General features: G+C 46.1%; 1 protein-coding gene across 1 annotated transcript in view; it reads right to left on the bottom strand.

Moving 5' to 3' along the window:
• Positions 1-23,987, bottom strand: part of NLK (nemo like kinase) — a 226,252-nt gene that overhangs the window by 128,851 nt on the left and 73,414 nt on the right. Inside the window, exon 2 of the mRNA XM_075335303.1 lies at positions 1,822-1,951. Coding sequence (XP_075191418.1) covers positions 1,822-1,951 — 130 coding nt within the window. The remainder of the gene's footprint in view (positions 1-1,821; positions 1,952-23,987) is intronic.

The raw sequence follows: 23,987 nt of genomic DNA on the forward strand, positions 1-23,987 counted from the left end.
ACTAGCCAAGGAAACTAACGCCCCTGCTTCTAGTCGCTGGCCTCCTTAGCATATCATAAAGGATATTTAGAAATACTTTTTCTAAAGATCTTTATCTATGCTACTAGATACAGGGACAGTTAGGCAGGGATTCGCAATATGCACTTAGATCTGCTCGTGGTTCTAGGTGCATATTGCACCTGACAGGTTCACTTTAAAAGTAAAATGTAGTCCAGTTTACAACCAAGCAGCTTTCACTTTGCAAGGTGCCTGGGATTTTGACCTGCAATGTGTATTGATTGGAATATATGGATTATACCTAGAAAAATCACACTAATGTTTCTTTCCAAAAAAGACAGACGCGAAACATTTTAGGGAAATTAAACATTTACAGTCGTTAGTGCAAATTTGTATTCATTTTCAGACCCCTGAGTTCCAGTCCGCTCATGTGGATGTGTCCCTCCCTACAGTACAGGATGAATACGAGGGAGGTGTGCCCAGGACGCCGCGGCGCTCACTAGCTCTCATGTATCAGCACAGCTTCATTCCTGTACCGATTTCTGCTGCTACAACTAAAGATCTGTTCTTCCATGTACAGAGGTGATGCTGATGGTGGGAATCCCCCCTCTCCCCAGTGCGGGATCCTTATGCCATGAGAATTTCTGTTTCATTCTCTCTACACTCCTGGTGTCAGTCTGTGGTACTGCTCCCACAATCCCTATTAAGAGTCAGTCTGTGGTACCGCTTCCCCACTCCCTATAAGGCCAGAGTCACACTTGCGAGTGCCTCGCGTGTAACTCGCGCGAGTCTCTCATTGAATCACCCGGCACGGACTCGCACTCTCCTGACAGGAGCGTCTCAGCTGCATAGACATTCATGCAACCAACCCGCTCCTGTCAGGAGAGTGCGAGTCCGTGCCGGGTGATTCAATGAGAGACTCGCGCGAGTTACACGCGAGGCACTCGCAAGTGTGACTCTGGCCTTAAGAGTTCTCACCCCACAGCTTGTCTGATCTCTCTAGCTATAGACTATGGGGTGCTTCACACATAGCGAGATCGCTACCGAAATCGCTGCTACGGCACGGTTTTGGTGACGCAACAGTGACCTCATTAGCGATCTCGCTGTGTGCGACACTGAGCAGCGATCTGGCCCCTGCTGCGAGATCGCTGCTCGTTACACACAGCCCTGGTTAGTTTTCTTCAAAGGCGCTCTCCCGCTGTGATACACAGATCGCTGTGTGTGACAGCGAGAGAGCGACGAAATGAAGCGAGCAGGGAGCAGAAGCCGGCGTCTGGCAGCCTGCGGTAAGCTGTAACCAGGGTAAACATCGGGTAACCAAGGTGGTTACCCGATATTTACCTTAGTTACCAGCCTCCGCAACTCTCACGCTGCCTGTGCTGCCGGCTCCGGCTCTCTGCACATGTAGCTGCAGTACACATCGGGTTAATTAACCCAATGTGTACTGTAGCTAGGAGAGCAAGGAGCCAGCGCTAAGCAGTGTGCGCGGCTCCCTGCTCTCACGGTTATGATCGCTGCTTCGGCTGCTGTGTTTGACAGCTAAGCAGCGATCATAACAGCGACTTACAAGGTCGCTGTTACGTCACAGAAAATGGTGACGTAACAGCGACCTCGTTGTCGCTGTCGCTTAGTGTGAACCAGCCCTATGTCCTCTCGGTCCTCGCCTGCATTGTCATGTACAACCTCCTTAGCATATCTGCTGTAGTCTCTATAAAAAGATAAAGGATAAGAGAGAAGCATCACAGAATCAGGAGCAACCTGCTGTATAATCTATTCCACAATAAGGAAAGACAATTACGTGCAGAAATTACACATTTTACTTACGTTGTCATGCTTAAAAAAACACAACATCTTCAATTCTCGGAAGACCCTTTTGCAAGAGACTAGATTCTGGAAGACGTTGGGCATCTTTTTGAGAGCAACTCTCTTTCCATCTCGGGGATCTGTTACAGACCTACAATCATTAAAAGGAAAAAAAAGTGTTATAAAACTGACATTGTATAGTAAAATGTAGGCGAATAAGATATTACATAAAAATATGTTACAGTTCTAGGTGTGGAGCTAATGCCAGCTCTATACTATGGGGCCTCACCATATACACGCGTGACGTCCAAGCAAGAGACTGGACATTTCAGGTGGAAAGTCACCAGATATCACGTTACACACCAGATAGATTATTAAATGCATCACTTGGACCTAATGAGATTGGTGTATTTACTTTGAAAATGTCAGAATGGCAATATTTAGATGAGCATTTAATGAATCAAACTAATTTCAATTGTATTCAGTATATAAACTGACTTCTCGACTCCTCTCATATACATGTATCAAAACTAGACGCATGCCAGCTATAGGAATGATTGCCAGGTCTCTTATCTTTCTGCACTGTCTGAAATCCATAGTTGAACACTATAAATAACATCATCGACTCCAATGTATACAGGCACTTTGGGTCCATTTCCATGAACCAGCAGCACTCAATAGGTTTAGCGATCGGCGGTTTCTCAGCGTGGTCCACTTGTGTGCAAACGCTGCGCGACGAATGATCTGCAATGGATCGCTCAGTGTGCAGAGGCTGCCATTGATCTGGGCATTTACACAGGACGCTGCACTAGGACTAAAGCCGGATTATACATAATTTCATCCAACAAATTAGCCTTTTGCTTGTTCATCTGGTGATTCCTGATAATCTTGCAGCCCCCCCAACCAATTAACTTGTGACTTTAACCCCTTCAGCCCCCAGCCTGTTTTCACCTTAAAGACCCGGCCATTTTTTGCAATTTTGACCAGTGTCACTTTGACAGGTTATAACTCTGGAACACTTCAACGGATCCTGGCGATTCTGAGATTGTTTTTTCGTGACATATTGTGCTTCATGTCAGTAGTAAATTTAGGCCGATATGTTTTGCGTTAATTTGTGAAAATTTCGGAAATTTGGCGAAAATTTTGAAAATTTCGCAATTTTCAAAATTTGAAATTTTATGCCCATAAATCTGAGAGATAGGTCACACAAAATAGTTACTAAATAACATTTCCCACTTGTCTGCTTTACACCAGCGCAATTTTTGAAAAAAAAAAAAATTCCGTTAGGAAGTTAGAAGGGTTCAAAGTTCATCAGCAATTTCTCATTTTTCCAACAAAATTTACATAAAAAAAATTTTTAGGTACCACATCACATTTGGAGTGATTTGAGAAACCTAGGCGACAGAAAATACCCAAAAGTGACCCCATTCTAAAATCTGCACCCCTCACTCTGCTCAAAACCACATCCAAGAAGTTTATTAACCCTTTAGGAGCTTCACAGCAACCAAAGCAATGTAGACGAAAAAATGAAAATTTTACTTTAACACAAAAATGTTACTTTAGCCATAAAAATTAGTATTTTCACAAGGGTATCAGGAAAAATGCATCATAAAATGTATTGTGCATTTTCTCCTGAGTACGCAGATACCTCATATGTGGTGGAAATCAAATGTTTGGGCACACGGCAGGACTCGGAAGGCAAGGAGCACCATTTGAATTTTTGAACGCAAAATTAGCTGCACTCATTAGCGGACGCCATGTCGGGTTTGAAGACTCCCTGAGGTGCCTAAACAATGTAGCTCCCCCACAAGTGACCCCATTTTGGAAACTAGACCCCTCAAATATTTTTTCTAGATGTTTGATGTGCACTTTGAACCCCTGGGGGCTTCACAGAAGTTTATAACGTTGAGCCGTGAAAAGAAAAAAACTTTTTTTTACCACAAAACTGTTGCTTCAACCAGGTAGCTTTTTTTATCACAACGGTATCAGGAAAAAATGCACCATAAAATGTATTGTGCATTTTCTCCTGAGTACGCAGATACGCCATATGTGGTGGAAATCAAATGTTTGGGCACACGGCAGGACTCGGAAGGCAAGGAGCGCCATTTGAATTTTTGAGTGCAAAATTAGCTGCACTCATTAGCGGACGCCATGTCGGGTTTGAAGACTCCCTGAGGTGCCTAAACAATGGACCTCCCCCACAAGTGACCCCATTTTGGAAACTAGACCCCTCAAATATTTTTTCTAGATGTTTGATGTGCACTTTGATCCCCTGGGGGCTTCACAGAAGTTTATAACGTTGAGCCGTGAAAAGAAAAAAAATTTTTTTTACCACAAAACTGTTGCTTCAACCAGGTAGCTTTTTTTATCACAACGGTATCAGGAAAAAATGCACCATAAAATGTATTGTGCATTTTCTCCTGAGTACGCAGATACCCCATATGTGGTGGAAATCAAATGTTTGGGCACACAGCAGGACTCGGCAGGCAAGGAGCGCCATTTCACAGCAAAATTGGTTGGAATTATTAGCGGACGCCATGTTGCATTTGGAGACCCCCCTGAAGTGCCTAAACAATGGAGCTCCCCCACATGTGATCCCATTTTGGAAACTAGACCCCTCATGGAATTTATCTAGCTATTTAGTGAGCACTTTGAACCCCTGGAGGCTTCACAAACGTTTGTAATGTTCAGCCGTGAAAATATTTTATTATTTTTTTTACCACAAAATTGTTTTTTCAAACAGGTAGCTTTTTTTTCACAAGGGTATCAGGAAAAAATGCACCATAAAATGTATTGTGCAATTTCTCCTGAGTACACAGGTACCTCATATGTGGTGGAAATCAATTGTTTGGGCATACGGCGGGGCTCAGAAGAGAAGGAGCGCCATTTCACAGTAAAATTGGTTGGAATTATTAGCAGACGCCATGTTGCATTTGGAGACCCCCTGAGGTGCCTAAACAATGGAGCTCCCCCACATGTGATCCCATTTTGGAAACTAGACCCCCCCCCCCCATACAAAAAAATTAGTTTGGCGAAATAAAAAATACAGACATCAGTAAAAAAAAAAAAATGAATAAAAAAAAAAAAAATATGAGCGCCTGCCACTAAGACCAGTGCCAAACGTGAGAGCAATGCACGAGTCTCGCATCGCATCATCCACTCCAGTCTGGAAGCAAGCAACTGCGCTGGATAATGCGATGCGAGAGGGCGGGGCGGCAGATGAGAAAGGGCGCAGCGGATGGAAGATGGGAAAGTGCGCAGCGGATGGAGGAGCGGCAGAGGATGGGAAAGGGCGCAGCGGATGGAAGATGGAAAATGGCGCAGCGGATGGAGGAGCGGCAGAGGATGGGAAAGGGCGCAACGGATGGATGATGGGAAATGGCGCAGCGGGTGGAGGAGCGGCAGAGGATGGGGGGGGGGGGGGGGAGGTGAGATGGGGATACCTACCTTACAGGATGGATCTAGGCAGCAGGATCACAGCAGACAGAAGAGGCAGCAGATGAAGGAGGCAACAGATTGAGGAGGGTGAGAGGGGGCAGTAGATGAAGAGGATGGGAGAGAGCAGGCAGCAGATCGGGGAGGGGGGCAGAGTCTGATGGGAGAGAGAGATGGCACATGGAGGAGGGGGGGCCCCAGAACATGGAGGGGGGAGGGGGGAGGGTGGCTTGCAGCACATGTGGGGGGGGGAGGGTGGCTTGCAGCACATGTGGGGGGGGGGGGGAGGGTGGCTTGCAGCACATGTGGGGGGAGGGTGGCTTGCAGCACTGCAAGCCACCCTCCCCCCCCACATGTGCTGCAAGCCACCCTCCCCCCCCACATGTGCTGCAAGCCACCCTCCCCCCCACATGTGGAGCACTGCAAGCCACCCTCCCCCCCACATGTGGAGCACTGCAAGCCATCCTCCCCCCACATGTGGAGCACTGCAAGCCACCCTCCCCCCACATGTGGAGCACTGCAAGCCACCCTCCCCCCACATGTGCTGCAAGCCACCCTCCCCCCCCACATGTGCTGCAAGCCACCCTCCCCCCCACATGTGCTGCAAGCCACCCTCCCCCCCACATGTGGAGCACTGCAAGCCACCCTCCCCCCACATGTGGAGCACTGCAAGCCACCCTCCCCCCACATGTGGATCGGAGCGGCGGCCGGGACAGCGGTGGATCGGAGCGGCGGCCGGGACAGCGGTGGATCGGAGCGGCGGCCGGGACAGCGGTGGATCGGAGCGGCGGCCGGGACAGCGGTGGATCGGAGCGGCGGCCGGGACAGCGGTGGATCGGAGCGGCGGCCGGGACAGCGGTGGATCGGAGCGGCGGCCGGGACAGCGGTGGATCGGAGCGGCGGCCGGGACAGCGGTGGATCGGAGCGGCGGCCGGGACAGCGGTGGATCGGAGCGGCGGCCGGGACAGCGGTGGATCGGAGCGGCGGCCGGGACAGCGGTGGATCGGAGCGGCGGCCGGGACAGCGGTGGATCGGAGCGGCGGCCGGGACAGCGGTGGATCGGAGCGGCGGCCGGGACAGCGGTGGATCGGAGCGGCGGCCGGGACAGCGGTGGATCGGAGCGGCGGCCGGGACAGCGGTGGATCGGAGCGGCGGCGGGGACAGCGGTAAATCGAGCGTGGCGGCGGGGCGATCGGAGACAGGGGCGAGCAGCTGGGACAGGGGCGGGCGAGCGGCTGGGACAGGGGCGGGCGGGCGAGCGGCTGGGACAGGGGCGGGCGAGCGGCTGGGACAGGGGCGGGCGAGCGGCTGGGACAGGGGCGGGCGAGCGGCTGGGACAGGGGCGGGCGGGCGGGCGAGCGGCTGGGACAGGGGCGGGCGGGCGGGCGAGCGGCTGGGACAGGGGCGGGCGGGCGGGCGAGCGGCTGGGACAGGGGCGGGCGGGCGGGGCGAGCGGCTGGGACAGGGGCGGGCGAGCGGGGGCAGCAACTTACCGATGGGCACCCGCAGAGCTTCGGCTTCCAGGGACGGTCACAGGCCGCAGATCCACATTGATTGGAGAGAGCGGTCACAAGACCGGTCTCTCCAATCAGAGCTGGGGGCGGGTGAAGCATCGATCACCCAGCTCCAGCCAATGGCCAGTGCTACAGCAGCACTGATCAGGGCTGGATTTCAATGTTCCAGCCATTTTCAATGGCTGGAACATTACAGTGGCTGTAATTGGCTGAGCGGCGTTCGTCAGCCAATCACAGCCTCTGTAGGTTCGGGGAGGAGGCACCACCCCTCCTGACGTCAGGCAGAGGTCCCCTCCTTCCCGAATCCACCGTTTAAGTAAATAAATTTCACTCCCCGGGGCTCCGGGACCGCGATTTCGCCAGGACGTACTGAGTACGTCATGGGTCCTTTAGCACCATGTCACCATGACGTACTCAGTACGTCCAAGGTCGTTAAGGGGTTAAAAAAAAACAACAACTTTTTTTCTTGTTAACCCACCCATATTATTATAATAATAATACGCCAAATAATATAAATAAGCCATATAAAATAATAATAAGCCAAATAATACTCCAAATAATAATAATAAGCCATATAAAATAATAATAATAATTTATTATTATTAGGATTATCATTATTAATAATAATAATAATAATAATAATAATAATAATAATAATAATAGATAATGCCATATAATATTTATTCATTTATATAGCGCTATTAATTCCATAGTGCTTTACATATACATCGTCTAATCTCACAGTAACGCTGGACCTGCACATAAAACAGCTGTCAGACCACGCTCCTTTGGCCGGGGGCCATCTCCCCCATAAACATGTACGTTTAGATCAGCCGACTACAAAGCATTTACATGAAAAAGGAAACAGAATATCAGGACCACTTAATACAAACAATATTCTTTCCTAAAAGGGGTCTACTTAACAGGGGGGCTATTGCTTGTGGCCCCCGGCAGATACTCTGAGCTATTAACTAAAAGGTCAACTTCACATTTGGCACGGTTTCTGCTCGGTGTGTACAATGTGGTTATTACATTATATACAGCTGATAGGAAACATTTATCTAATGGAGTAAAATACTGGTCAGGCATTTACCACACAAGACAAAGGGAAGTAAGATGAAGCATCTCCAGTAATATAAATAAAAGATATCAATCACATGTTTAGCACAACAGCACATAACGGCACCTGGATGGATGCAACAATTCTGGTCAGCTGCGGGCTGGTATTTTTAGACTGGGGGGGACAATACCCATGGTGCCTACCATCCTGACAACACCAGCCCAAATCTATCTACTGTACGGTGGCTGGATATCAATAATGGGGGGACCCTATGTCTCCTCCCCCCCATTTTCATATCCATGGTAAAAAGGTCACAGGTAAGGACTGCAGCTGTTTTACCCACGCTGGGCATCAAAATATGGCAGGAGTCTACGTAATTTATGCTAAAGTAATATTTCTTTTTTGCACTACTATACAGCAAAATGACTGCAACCAATCACAGATGCAGAGACAGAGAGGCGGGCATATATAGCAGCCTGCAACCAATCACAGACATGGCACAGAGGATGGGCAAGAGAACAGTAAATATTCATGAACTTTAATTAGCGGGCCTGGAAGAGAGTGACTGCAGCGTGATCCTCTGGGAAACACGGATATATTAAATATAATATATATATATATATATATATATATATACACACTGCTATTACTACCATTTACCTTCAATTTGTAGCCCACGTCATTATATATTTTGTTTTTTTCACAGTGATTCCGCACCAATCACAACTAGGTTAATACTTGGCATGGCTGCGATGGCTCCAGAAGTGCCCACAGCCCAAATGCATGCAGATTAGCTGATCTGCAATCTTTCAACAAGCTTTATACAGGTGACAAGCCCGAACAGGAACCACACGTACGGTATATAGTCAAAAGTCTGTGTTCGGTGTTCAGCACCAAACACAAGATGTTCGATACGGACCCTGAACTTTACAGTTTCGGGCTCCCTCATCCCTAGTCAGGAGCCCCCAACAATCCTGAGAACATGGCCCTACAATGCTCAATAACAATGTTATGGTGATCACCCAAGCCTGTGATCACTCCATGCACTGGCTTTATCAGCACCTTCTGAGGAAGCCGTAGTGAAACACGACAGTTGTGCTCCTGAAGGAGGCGCTGTATGCCGAAAAGGATTGTTTTCACAGGAGTCCATTTCTAAATGTTATTCCAAATTGAAAGCCCTGAACTGAGCTTGTATTACTACTATTGAGCACATATTACCATAAATCAACTGGTCGCTACCCCTAAATGATTTCCCTGCTTTTACCATGCTGCACGCTCCTCTGACATGGTGGTTTACATTGCACCAAGCACTTTTCTCCAGTTGTGAGATGATTACTTTTGCACTTTGCAGAGTAATGAGGTCTCTATATGCAATTAGGCTCATAGGAACATGTATAGAGCTGCAATCAATCTGTGAAATAGTGTCTGATTTACATATATACTGACTCACGAGATCATAATATTTATATATATATATATATATATATATATATATATATATATATATATATATATATATATATATAAAATGTACAGTGCCTACAAGTAGTATTCAACCCCCTGCAGATTTAGCAGGTTTACACATTCGGAATTAACTTGGCATTGTGACATTTGGACTGTAGATCAGCCTGGAAGTGTGAAATGCACTGCAGCAAAAAAGAATGTTATCTCTTTTTTTTTTTTTTTTTTTTTTTAAATTGTGAAAAGTTTATTCAGAGGGTCATTTATTATTCAACCCCTCAAACCACCAGAATTCTGTTTGGTTCCCCTAAAGTATTAAGAAGTATTTCAGGCACAAAGAACAATGAGCTTCACATGTTTGGATTAATTATCTCTTTTTCCAGCCTTTTCTAATTAAGATCCTCCCCAAACTTGTGAACAGCACTCATACTTTGTCAACATGGGAAAGACAAAGGAGCATTCCAAGGCCATCAGAGACAAGATCGTGGAGGGTCACAAGGCTGGCAAGGGGTACAAAACCCTTTCCAATGAGTTGGGCCTACCTGTCTCCACTGTTGGGAGCATCATCCGGAAGTGGAAGGCTTATGGAACTACTGTTAGCCTTCCACGGCCTGGACAGCCTTTGAAAGTTTCCACCCGTGCCGAGGCCAGGCTTGTCCGAAGAGTCAAGGCTAACCCAAGGACAACAAGGAAGGAGCTCCGGGAAGATCTCATGGCAGTGGGGACATTGGTTTCAGTCAATACCATAAGTAACGTACTCCACCGCAATGGTCTCCGTTCCAGACGAGCCCGTAAGGTACCTTTACTTTCAAAGCGTCATGTTAAGGCTCGTCTACAGTTTGCTCATGATCACTTGGAGGACTCTGAGACAGACTGGTTCAAGGTTCTCTGGTCTGATGAGACCAAGATCGAGATCTTTGGTGCCAACCACACACGTGACGTTTGGAGACTGGATGGCACTGCATACGACCCCAAGAATACCATCCCTACAGTCAAGCATGGTGGTGGCAGCATCATGCTGTGGGGCTGTTTCTCAGCCAAGGGGCCTGGCCATCTGGTTCGCATCCATGGGAAGATGGATAGCACGGCCTACCTGGAGATTTTGGCCAAGAACCTTCGCTCCTCCATCAAGGATCTTAAGATGGGTCGTCATTTCATCTTCCAACAAGACAACGACCCAAAGCACACAGCCAAGAAAACCAAGGCCTGGTTCAAGAGGGAAAAAATCAAGGTGTTGCAGTGGCCTAGTCAGTCTCCTGACCTTAACCCAATTGAAAACTTGTGGAAGGAGCTCAAGATTAAAGTCCACATGAGACACCCAAAGAACCTAGATAACTTGGAGAAGATCTGCATGGAGGAGTGGGCCAAGATAACTCCAGAGACCTGTGCCGGCCTGATCAGGTCTTATAAAAGACGATTATTAGCTGTAATTGCAAAGAAGGGTTATTCCACAAAATATTAAACCTAGGGGTTGAATAATAATTGACCCACACTTTTATGTTGAAAGTTTATTAAAATTTAACTGAGCAACATAACTTGTTGGTTTGTAAGATTTATGCATCTGTTAATAAATCCTGCTCTTGTTTGAAGTTTGCAGGCTCTAACTTATTTGCATCTTATCAAACCTGCTAAATCTGCCGGGGGTTGAATACTACTTGTAGACACTGTATATATTAATGAGCCTATATTGATCAAATTGGCCCCGTAAGAGCTTTACATTGGTGCTGTTCATTATTAGGACGATATCCCAGCATTTAATTATAATGGCTCCAGTTCAAAACATTAACCATGACATACAAAGCCATCCACATCCTGTCTCCCCCCTACATGTGACCTAGTCTCCCGGTACCTACCCGCACGCAACCTCAGATCCTCACAAGATCTCCTTCTCTCCTCTTCCCACAATCGCGTACAAGATTTCTCCCGTGCATCCCCCCATACTCTGGAACGCTCTACCACAGCATATCAGACTCTCACCTACCGTGGAAAGCTTCAAGAGGAACCTCAAGACCCATCTCTTCCAACAAGCCTACAATAACCCTCAGTCCAGTACACCACTGCGCAACCAGTTCTGTCCTCACCTATTGTACCATCACCCATTCCCTGTAGACTGTGAGCCCTCGCGCGCAGGGTCCTCTCTCCTCCTATACCAGTCTGTTATATACTGTTAATTATTGTATGTATACCCTCTTTCACTGTAAAGCGCGATGGAATGAACGGCGCTATAAAAATAAATAATAATAATAATAACGGCAGGCTTTTATCCCAACATATAGGAAAAATCTAAGGTTCCATAACTTAGTAAAGGACCACTACTACTAAGGCCTCGTTCAGAAGTCTTTTTTTCACATACGAGATAGACCAACTGTTTCAGCCCCAGTGTCATCAGAATTTGGTCTGTGTCATCAGTTATTCTTGCACGAGGAGAAATTTTTTAGCGTTGTCCAGTTTTTTTCATACCCCCATAGACTTGTATTGCTGATTGTGATCCGTCACTTCGATCAAAAATCAGACATGTCTCCATGATCTTTTACAGACCACGGACAAGAAGAAAAAGAAAACGAAAAAGTATATTTACCCAAAAGGCAAAAAAGACACTTGTGGCCCCCATATGGAGGTAAAGACTTCTGGATCAGTCAGGATCCCCAGCAATACTGATAACAGGGCTCTAAAATGCTCAATAAGACTGTAGTGATTGCACAAGCCTGTCCTCACTCCATGCATTCGCTTTATCTGCCACTTCTGAGGAAGCCATTGCGAAACGCGACAGTTGTGCTCCTGATCGCAGCGCTGTATGCCAACAATCCACGGAAAATCAGACATGTGAATGACCCCTAACAGAGAAAAAGAGGAATAAGAAAAAAAAAGTACACTTGCTAAAGGAAGTATAAAGATACTCTGGGCCTCCATAGGTTAAATGGAGTTGAATAGCGAATGTGCTGGGAGCCTTTTTTTGCCAAATATATGCTCTCAAAGTGATGGGAAGAGAGCAGTGTTGATGCACAGACATGTAAAAGTTACCAAGCGCATACACTTATTATACACAAAGTCATCCTACAAGATATAAAAGCTGGGGTGAAATGTTATACTATTACTGACACAGATATGAAGAATGCTGCACTGCGCCTCTCCCCCACTTTCTACCTATTGGCATTTGCTTAGAAGAAATCCCCACTGTCCCGGTGTTTATTCTTCCCTAACTGGTGTCTGGTTAAACAATCCGGAGCGGTGCCTGGAGGTGATCTGCAGCGTCCCCGGGCCCGAGCTCGCAAACCTCAGACACTTCAAACTGTTTGAGTTGGGAGCCAACGCTTACGCAGCCTGCGCCTGCTGGGGGAATCGCCCTCATGCTCCGCTCCGAAACGTGGGAAATCTGTACACAGAACAAACAGGCAGCGCTGGCACCAGAGATCCTACCATCACTAAAGAAATATTCCTGAAGCGGCTTATACACAGGCAACGTAGAGCCGAACACAAGATCCCAAAGGCCTGAGCATAAGATCTAGCCTCCAACTGGCCTGGAAAACATCCCTCCCGAAACTATGCACAACCTACTATATATTACTATATATCTCATATTATATATATATCTCATATTATATACATCTATATCTATAAATATATACACACACACACATAATGTTCTAATAGAGGGATGAGAATATATGAAAATAAAATATATATTATATATATTAATTATATATATATTATATATATATATACACACACATATACACACACAATATTCTAATAGAGGGATGAGAATGTATATATTACTCATCTCTCTATTAGAATATTATGTATGTGTATATATACACACACACACACATATATACATACATACACATTGTATATATATATATATATATATATATATATATATATACACACACACACACACACACGCATATACACATATACATACTATATTCTCATCCATCCCTTTCTCTATATTATATCCTATATCACATATTGGATGTGTACCCAAGTATAATGGAAGTCAATGGGAAACCCAAGCATTTTCCAGGGACATTTTCCAAAAAAAAAAAAACCATGTTCCCCATTGTCTTCCATTATATATTTGGATGCTCAAGTCGTGCACATCCGAGCATCCAACTGCTCGTCATAGGAGTGCTCATCACTGCCTATACCTTTGCAAATATTTTTTTTCTGGCTAAGCCAGCCTCCTTCTCAGTCAATGTATGATCTGTGATGGGGCTGGCTAAGCAACTGAAAGGAGCAGACAGACAGACAGCCCCCTTCAAGCGCACACACAGCAGTGATGACCAGCTAACAGAGGAAACTTCCTTTATTGAACACAAGGTCCGGGAGCTGCCAAAACTAGGATCAGAGGGTAAGAGTATGTGCATACAATCAGGAGCCGCTGCGTCCTGACCTGTGGGGCAGTGAGTCTCCTCCGCAGGAGACCGAAGCGGCTTGTGCCCACGATCCGGGCTTGGGCAGTTGCAGTCTCTCTACGTGTTGTTCCTGCAGAAAACACTTGCATCTCCGCAGCAAAGAATTGACATGCTGCAGCTCGGGAAGCCACACCACAGGTCAGTTTTTGCTGCTGGAAAAACCAGCACAATGGGCATGGGATTTCTAGAAACGCCATCCACTGTGCCTGTACTGTACAATGCAGCGTTTTAGACACAGCGAACACGCTCTGATCGTGGGCACGCAGCCAAGAGAAAGTTAGCAACTTGTATATCTTACAATTGTACACTTAAGGGGTTTTCATGATTGACCTTTCCAAAGGCTATGCAATAAATGTCTATATTAGGCTGGGACCGGCCTCATCTCCATAAGAAGGGGTTTTCGGATCCTCTCCATAACTGTGAAATGCGAGAAGTGTGCACAGATGCCTCTCATCAGTGCGGATGGGGGATCAGACGGCCCCCGCACTGAAGATAGGGGGGGTACCACTACCTAGAGGTGGAACTTGCATGTATTGGCCTCTCACCGGCTTTGCCATAAATGTCTATGTACATATGACATTAGACAACCCCAATTAAGTATAATTTTACGTAAACTGGACGATCTGCTGACCAACCAGCGATTTAGAGTTTCATTACAGACCACTAATGTATGTATGGAGAGGGCTTAGGAGCCGAGCTCGCCTCATACACGGTAGATACAGACTGTAACATAGCTGGTATCTACCTGTATACAGATAGCAGCTGGGGCGAGCTCCGATCACTGCTCAATCATTTAAATGCTTCCGTCAATCACTGATGGCAACACTTAAAAGGGTATTCTCATCTCCAAGATCCTATCCCAATGTGTAATAGGTATAATAATATTAGCAAATACCTCCATTTAGAAGTGTAGTATAGTTCTGCTGATTAGATATGTCTCTTACCTCATGTGCAGGGCATTGCAGTAGCTTAGGTATGCATGGTTAAGTATAGGAATATAGTGGCAGTTATTTGCTTTTGGTCAGACCACAACTATGAAAGACAAAAGGAGAAGAAAAAAAAATCCCCAAAAAAACATCACCATGCCTGATTTGGCAAGATTATTTTTGCAAATTATGGTGGAAAATAAGTATTTGGTCAATAACAAAAGTTCAGCTCAATATTTTGTTATATATCCTTTGTGGCAATGACAGAGGTGAAATGTTTTCTGTAAGTCTTCATAAGATTGGCACACACTGTTGGTGGCATGTTGGCCCATAAATCCATGCAGATCTCTAGAGCAGTGATGTTTTGGGCCTGCCGCTGGAACACAGACTTTCAACGCTCTCCAAAGGTTTTCTATGGGGTTGAGAGATCTGGAGACTGGCTAGGCCACTCCAGGACCTTCACATGCTTCTTACAAAGCCACTCCTTAATTGCCCTGGCAGTGTGCTTGGGATCATTATCATGCTGAAAGACCCAGCTACGTTTCATCTTCCTTGCCCTTGCTGAAGGAGTTTTGCACTCAAAATCTAATGATATATGGCCCATTCATTCTTTTATGTGCAGGGGTCAGTCGTCTTGGTCCCTTTGCAGAGAAAAAGTGTCAAAGCATGATGTTGCCACCACCATGCTTCACAGTAGGTATGGTGTTCTTTGTGTTTGGAGGAGACAGAATGCAGAGTTGAATCCAAAGAGTTGTGTTTCTACCAATCAGTTCTACTTTGGCTTCATCAGACCATATGACATTCTCCCAATACTCTTCTGGATAAGCCAAATGCTGTCTAGCAAACTTCAGACGGGCCCACACATGTACTGGCTTAAGCAGGGGAACATGTCTGGCACTGCAGGATCTGAGTCCCTGGTGGCGTAGTGTGATACTGATGGTAGCCTTTGTTACGGTGGTCCCAGCTCTATGCAGGTCATTCACTAGGTCCCCCGTGTGGTTCTGAGATTTTTGCTCACCGTTCTTGTGATCATTTTGACCCCACAGGGTGAGACTGAGGGAGATTATCAGTGGTCTTGTAAGTCTTCCATTTTCTTATTGATGCTACGACAGTTTATTTCATCACACCAAGCTGCTTGCCTATTGCAGAATCAGTCTTCCCAGCCTGGTGCAGGGCTACAATTTTGTTTCTGATGTCCTTTGACAGCTCTTTGGTCTTTACCATAGCGGAGTTTGGAGTGTGACTGTTTGAGGTTGTGGACAGGTGTCTTTTAGACTGATAAGTTTAACAGGTGCCATTACTACTGGTAATGAGTGGAGGACAGAGGAGCCTCTTAAAGAAGAAGTTACAGGTCTGTGAGTGAGAAACCGTGCAGGTTTTTAGATTACCACTTATTTTACACCATAATTTGAAAAAAAAAATTTTGCCAAATCAGAAAATGTGACTTTCTGGATTTGTTTTCTCATTTTGACTCCTAATTGTGGTCTACCTATGATGTCAATTAGGCTGCTTTCACACATCCAGTTTTTCCTGTGCGGCACAATCCGGCCCTTTGCAGAAAAAACGCAACTGTGGGGTTTTTTTGCCGCCGGTTGCGGGTTTTTTTTTGCATAGACTTACTTTAGTGCTGTATTGTGCCGCATGGGCTTGCGTTCAGTCCGTTTTTTGCCGCATGCGATGCAGCGGCAGGGTGGAACGTTGCCTGGCACGTTTTTTTTTGTCCGGCAAAAAAAAAAAAAAAAAAAAAAACAGCCGATGTGGCGCGATTTGCAATGTATGCCTATGGACGCCGCATGCGGCGTCCTGCAGCAAAAAACGCATCCGGCCGCCACATGCGTTTTTTTTCCACTGCGCATGCTCTGTAGCCTGCCGCAAGCGGCAAAAACCGGACGGGCCACATGTAAAAAAACGTATGCAAAGGATGCGGTTTTGTCGCCGCATCCGTTGCATAGGTTTTAGAAAACAGGAGGTGTGAAAGCAGCCTTACTGGTCTCTCTCATCTTTTTAAGGCCAGAGTCACACTTGCGAGTGCCTCGCATGTAACTCGCGCGAGTCTCTCATTTAATCACCCGGCATGGACTCACACTCAGGACAGGAGCATCTCAGCTGCATAGATATACATGCAACCGACCCGCTCCTGTCAGGAGAGTGCAAGTCCGTGCTGGATGATTCAATGAGACACTCACGCGAGTTACACGCGAGGCAGTCGCAAGTGTGACTCTGGCCTAAGTGGGAGAACTTGCACAATTGGTGGCTGACTAAATGCTCCACCCCCCCCCCCCCACTGTAACTACACCTACTTCATATTGAGATGGGATCTTAGAGATGGGAATACTCCTTTACAGGGCACAATTGTGTAGAGTTGATGGGTTATCATTGCCTCCAGGGTCCTGCTGAAGCTCAAACACTCAAATGGATATGTCGATAAGAAAAATAAAACGTGGCTCTTTGATGAAAAGGAGAAATAAATGAAAGTGAGCCCTGTCTGGGCCATTATAGGGCAATAGGTCTCGTTCACACAGTGTTATTTAAATGTATAGACGTTCCGTTAGTGACACACTCAAGCATAGCACCATCATGCGGTATATGTTGTACATCCACAGACCATATTGCTTAGTGTGTCCTATTGTAAATTGGCCAGATGTAAATAAACCCCTATCATAATGTGACCAGAGCCTTTGTACCAAATTCCAGCACAATATTCTCAACAGCCCCAAGCTTTCCTACATAGCAGCACTGCAGCGATAGTAGACGATCTGCTATTCCAAGACCTCATCGACTGTCCCCGTCCTACAGATTCCACACCGGCCATTCATTTCACATGGCAGCGTGACAACTTTCTCTAGTGCTCATCAGTTGACACACTATGTCCTCCGCAGCTTTATACATGTGCAAATCCAACATAAAAATAGGGAATTCTTGACATTTACTCCTTAAGGAAAATCTGCCTCCTCTCCAGTGCTTTATTAACAAAAAGTGCTGGGATGGAGCAGTCGTCCTGGCTCTGGAAGTGTCAGGAGGGAGGTGGACAGCGGCATCAGAGTCCAAGCATCAGGAGAGTGAGGAGCGACAGGGAGCAGCTGAGGACAAGTGTCGCTCCGGCACAGTTCAGACCCGATCTATGGGAGTTTCACTTTGGTCAGAACTGTAGGCGTCTACTTTTTCAACTCTGTGTGAATAGGTGCCAGCTGAACAAACATAGTAACTTCAAGATGCATGCAGCTGCACACTAAAAAGCCAACAATGTATAAAAGGGAACTCTGGTATTGCATTACTGCTATAGGAATATATGAAAAAGGATTTATTTGGTTTATGAATTGGCCAATGCATGCGAGCCCGGTGACCACGGCAAGGTATCAGGTTGTTTTTTTGTTTTAATATTTGCAGTGGGTCTCTTTCTGATTGAGCACTCCGCCCTAAAGACTTGTAACCCAGATAGTGGCATTCCAAGTTAGATTTTTAGTCTAGCTGCCCAGACAGGGATGTTTTTAATCCAGATCGTGGCATTTCCAGTTAGGTTCCCAGTTTACAGAGATATATACCTTGCCGTGGTGACCGGGCTTATGATCCTGCCATGACCATATGTTCTCACTTTGGTTGTGTTGGTTTCTACGGGTTTTCCATTTTTTACCCACAGTCCAAAGACATACTGATAGGGAATGTAGATTGGGGCCACTAATAGGGACAGTGATGATGGTGAGGTCTGTTAAGTGCTGTGGAATTGATAGCGCTATACATGTAAAATAAATACTGTCAAGCTATGTTGAGCTCACAACAGCTTCTCAGCATTCAGAAAGCCCTTGGTATAATCTGTATTAGATTAGAAAGACAGGGTGGACACCAGTGTGAGCAGCCTCTTCTTCCCTCAGTACCTTCGGTATCTCCAGTATTTCATCAGGGAGACAAGGTAGGCAGCAGTGTGAGCAGCCTCTTCTTACTGGTGATACCAAGGTTACTAGAGTATTAGACCAGATACACAGGGTGGACAGCAGTGTGAGCAGCCTCTTCTTACTGAAGTACTCTCGATATCTCCAGTATTAGATCAGAAAATCCACTGGAATCACATTCCTACACATGCAGTGAAGGGACCAAGCTTCTTCTGCACATGTGGAGAGGCATCTGTCATGTCATATTAGAACAAATTTTTATCAATGCAACAAGGCATGCCATTTAAATTTACTGTAATGATTACCGCCCTAGTAAAAATTATGATTTGATAAGATTTAGAAATTTGTAATGTGGCAATCTGGGATAAAAACCTACTTTACGAAGTAAGCATGTAAACCTCATCACAACAAATGTAACATGTATGAAGGTGACACGAACAAAATATGCCTCAAGATTTGAGGAAGGAGGAAGTATATAAACACCATATTTTCAACAAACACTGTACAGAGGCTTTTGAATAAGCATTCAGAGAAAAAGGAACAATGCCCAAAATTCCTAATGTAGCCAAGCAACAGGTTTATTGGGAAGTGCAAAAAGAAAGTTATAAAAGGAAAAAAAAAAAATCAAGAAAAAAAAAACCCACATAATATAGGTTTAAATTGCGATAGAAAATTGCCTTATTTTAGAATATTTAATCAGCCAAGTATTGTTATTCGCTGTGTAACCCTGTATGTACAGCGGAGAGCACCAGTTGTGCTGACAAATGTTGCAGCTGAGCCCATTTTTATCAGAAACATGCAATTAAACAACCTAAAAAGAAACAAAGGACGCAAAAGAAGCAAACGATGTTACCACATAAAGACGTAGCGGGGGAACAATGGCTGGTGAAAAAATACATGCTAAACTGTGCACAACACACACGGATGTATCAATACAACCAAACATAAGACCTCCTATGGAGCAAGTCACCCGTGATCGGGATGGATATAACCTACGGGAGCCTGAGCAAGGGAAGAAAGCCAAAACGCAGTATGTGTGTCCTGCTCAGAGCGGTTGGAAGCCTCCGGTGTTATTGGTTTCCACACAAGTACTGGAGTAACATTGGCTGATGCTTAATGCTAGAGGCTCAGATGTGCCCCCAGAAATACACCCCCCACTCGCCCCCCAGAAGCATGATCTGACAGCATCTTACTAATAGATGGCCCTTGTTCACACTCTTCACTTTCACACTTTTGAGCGTTGACTGGTTGGTTTTCGTTCCGCACCGCAGCCCATTTCACTCTTCAGAGGAGCCAAAACTTGACTTGATAGCCATCAAGGAAGCTTGGGTTACGACACAGGCAGCCATCAGGGTACAGACCGGTGACCCCAACCTTCCGAATAAGATGGCCACTTATCTTCGAGCTTTGTGAAGCCTTCTAACTCACAATTTAACAGAAGTAGACCTGGATCTGTTCCCTCGGGGCTTCTGGTTTAACCAGTTCTTAGAATGTGGAGCTCCATATAACCCCGCCCACACCACATAATTGTGTACACTGTGCATAGCCAGAAAGCTCCCAATCAGTGGTGTACCTAGGTTATAGAGCTCATGAATATGGAGGCCTACCTGGCAGCAGGTTTACTAGATTATCTAAACAACAGTAAGCAGCCCAGTAAGTGACACAGAGATCTTTACTCAAGTCCTGTCTCTAAATCATGCTGCTCACAGATTAGATGTCAAAAAAATACCAAACAAACAGGTGACAGATTTGCGATACAGTATGTCATTTATTTTTTAGACTTAGAGAACCTGTCAGTCACACAGCATAGGGACAGCAGAGGTTAGAAATCCTTTATACATTAAAAAAAAAAAAAAAAAAACCACAACAAAACACCCCCCCCCCCCCAAAAAAACCCATTCTATTTAGTGAACATTATACAGGGCTAGTTAGGCAGGGAGTTTTGTCATACAGATGTGATATGGGACCTGATGACGGGTTCCCTTTAAAGTATGTGGATGATCGAAGAGCAGAGTGCATCTTAACACTAGAAGTCCCAGAAATTTCGAGCTCCCCCCTGAAGTCCCGAAAGAGGGTCAAATGACCAAATACAATAAACTGAATAGAACTAACAGGAAACTAAATGGCTAAACTCAATGGAAAACAACAACCTCCTGTGGTGCGACAGTAATGGTCTTAATTACAGAACAAAAGACGGTGATTATAGGATGTTCGCTAAAATCCTTCAGGTCATTCGACAGTCTCTGGGTTCCAAAGGTAGAAATGTTAAATGACTCCTCTCTGGGACTTCTAGTGTTAAAGGGAACCTGTCACCGGTTTCCCGGCCTATAAGCTGCGGCCACCACCAGTGGGCTCTTAATACAGTATTCTAACATGCTGTATATAAGAGCCCAGGCCGCTGTGTAGAACATAAAAATCACTTTATAATACTCACCTAAACTAGTCGCTGCGGTTGATGTGGCTCAGATGGGTGTCTTCATTCTCTGGTGCCGGTGCCTCCTCTTTCGGCCATCTTTGTCCTCCTTCTGAAGCCTGTGTGCAGGATGCGTCCTCTACATCATGCACACTACAATACTTTGATCTGCAGTGCTTAGGGCAGATAAAAGTGCGCCTGTGCAGGACCTGAATGCCGGCGAGTGTGGATGACGGACGCGTCATGTACCGCGGCTTCAGAAGGAAGACAGGGGCGGAGACAAAGATGGCTGAAAAACTGGTGACAGGTTCCCTTTAAGGGTATGTGCGCACGTTGCGTACTAGCCCAGCACCGAAAAGGTGCGCTTCAGAGCGCAGCTGAAAAGCTCCGTTCTGAAGCGCATGGTGCCGGCGAGAACGTGCGCTCTGCCTGCAGCTCCTGCCATAGACAGAGCAGGAGCTGCCGGCAAAGCGCACGGAAGAAGTGACATGTCACTTCTTTTTGCGCAGCGCTTCGGCAGTAGCCGAAGCGCTGCGCTCTGAGACGCCACGTGCGCACGGCCCCTGCACAATCTCCATAGACTGTGCAGGGGACGCAGGACGCATGCAGTTACGCTGCGCTGCAAAGCGCAGCGTAACTGCATGAATTTACGCAACGTGCGCACATAGCCTTAGGCTGTGAAGGTTTAACTGCGAAACCAAATATCTGCATCAGAAAGCAAAACGCAAATGACAAGTAAAAACAGGCAAAACAAAAAAACAAAACAAAAAACACACAAACTGCAAACAGCAGAGGGTAAAAAGTGGTGACTGAAAGCCCCAGATACAGACGTTTACTTGCTCACATGTGGCTTACACAACCTCTCTCCTTACAGCCGGCCCCATCTTTCTGTTCAATGGGTGCGGTCCATTAAATTAGCCATACATTTTAAAACAAATGACTACATCTCTATCAACAATCAATCACCTTCTTTAGACCTAGTCAGGCCGCACAAGCACTCGGTGAGCCCAGGACAGGGGCCCATTGAGCCCACTCTGCCCAGGTTTAAGTGGGTGGACGTGCGTACTGGAAGCAGTGGGCTCAGAGGCTGAGACAATGCCACACAGCTGCCCAGCACTAAAGGAAGCACAGGTGATGTAGATTTGTGTTGCCACTGTCACTTTTACCACTTCTGGATTGTCAGCTTTAGGGTAGGTACGAATAGAAGTTTATATCTTTTTCAGTGCATATTATATTTTGCATCGTTCTATCCAATCCCGACTGGATTAATTATAAAGGCAACTAAACACCTCCCAATAACTCACACAAACTGCGAGACGTCATGACTGAAATGAAGACCACTTTAAAAGGCAATCAGCAGGTTTTTGCCACCTAGTGTGAGAGCATCATGATATAGGGGCAGAGGTGGCAATTCCAGTGATGTGTCACTTAGGCTACTTTAACACATCCGGTTTGAGCAGTGCGGCTCAATCCGGCTGTGAAACCTATGCAACGGATGCGGCGAAAATACCGCATCCTTTGCATAAGTTTTTACATGCGGCCCGTCCGTTTTTTTCCGGTTGCGGCACGCTACTGAGCATGCGCAGTGGAAGAAACCACATGCGGCGGCCGGATGCGTTTTTTTCCGCATCGCGCCGCATCCGGCCGCTGCGGTGCATTTTTCAATGCATGCCTATGGACGCCGGATGCGGCAAGGTAAACATCGGGTAAGCAAGTTACCTGATGTTTACCTTGGTTACAAGCCTCTGCAGCTCTCGGGAGGGGGAGGGAGGGACTGATCACAAGAGGCTGGTTTCTGGGCATGCTCAGTAGAGCAAGCAGGATCCTGTCTATCAGCATGCCAGCGGTCACATGCGTTTGCGTGCTGTTTAGTCAGGATCCAGCAATTTGCAGTATTTGCACGCAGCTCAAAAACGCTACAAGTAGCCTTTTTGAAAAAAGTTAAACTGCAAGTCGTTGGATCCTCACTATAACGCACGCAAACTCAGGTGAATGCATGTTGACGCGAGTCCATTGCAAATGCATTGAAATGAAAACGCATTTGCACTGGATCCGTTTTTGCATTAAAAAAAAAAATGTTCAGTACGCATGTTAAAAAAAACGTAGTGTGAAAGCAGCCTTACCTGTACTAAGCAGTAAAACTAGAAGGAAATGTTGGATACACATAAGAGGCGGCGGTGAGCACCTGGCAGAGGCAATATAGCATGGACGGCGGGAATTACTGTTGCCTGTTATCTTTGTGACGTGGTGTGACGGGAAGGTAGCTTTATCTATATTTACCAATCTACGATCCTTCTCTTAATTATTGCAAAAGGTCAATCAAGCCTGTAGCTGGTAACAATCTAGCGCTAATGAATGGCAATGGTAGTAGAGTCATTTCACGCAGTGTTGCGTCTGTGCTCATTCAATGGGAGGAAGCAGCTGCTGAAGTTCTGCAGACACCATGGCAGCATCGCTACGACAAGACGCTCTTGGAGAGGTTACAATGAAAGCACTGGGGTTTCCAATGCTACATGACATCAGCCATCAGAAGCCATTAAATATTTCTCAAATTGCATTGCACAGAAACACTGCCAGCAACAGGTTCCTAGAAAACAATGAAAAGGAAAGGGAAGGACAACATCAGAGGATGCTGGCCGGCAATTCGGAAACCATACACTTGGATGATATGAGAAAGCTGCGGACCATCTGTACACTACAACCAGGATAGGGAAGGTTCATCAGCCAGCTACTGGCAGATACCCCTATGTGGCCACTTAGAGACCCCATTAAGTAGAGCGCTGGACCTTTTTTGCCTTCAGAGCCACAGAAATTCATAGTGGCTTAAAGCGTTGAATCAGTCCTGCTGGAATAGGAGCCGATACGGACTCTCAAGGGTTAACAACGGTGCCAAAGCATGATGAATATTCCACAAACATGCACCAGTACTCTGCAATAGGGAGATTCATGGATTGCAGGGAGTCTCCCACCCCGCAAAATTTAAGGGACTATGTCGGCAAGTTTTTACTAAGGAAGCATGATGTAGGGGCAGAGAGCCTGATTCCAGTGATGTATCACTTACTGGGCTACTTGG

The sequence above is a fragment of the Anomaloglossus baeobatrachus genome, chromosome 2 (genome assembly GCF_048569485.1).
Source record: "Anomaloglossus baeobatrachus isolate aAnoBae1 chromosome 2, aAnoBae1.hap1, whole genome shotgun sequence".
Lineage (NCBI taxonomy): Eukaryota > Metazoa > Chordata > Amphibia > Anura > Aromobatidae > Anomaloglossus > Anomaloglossus baeobatrachus.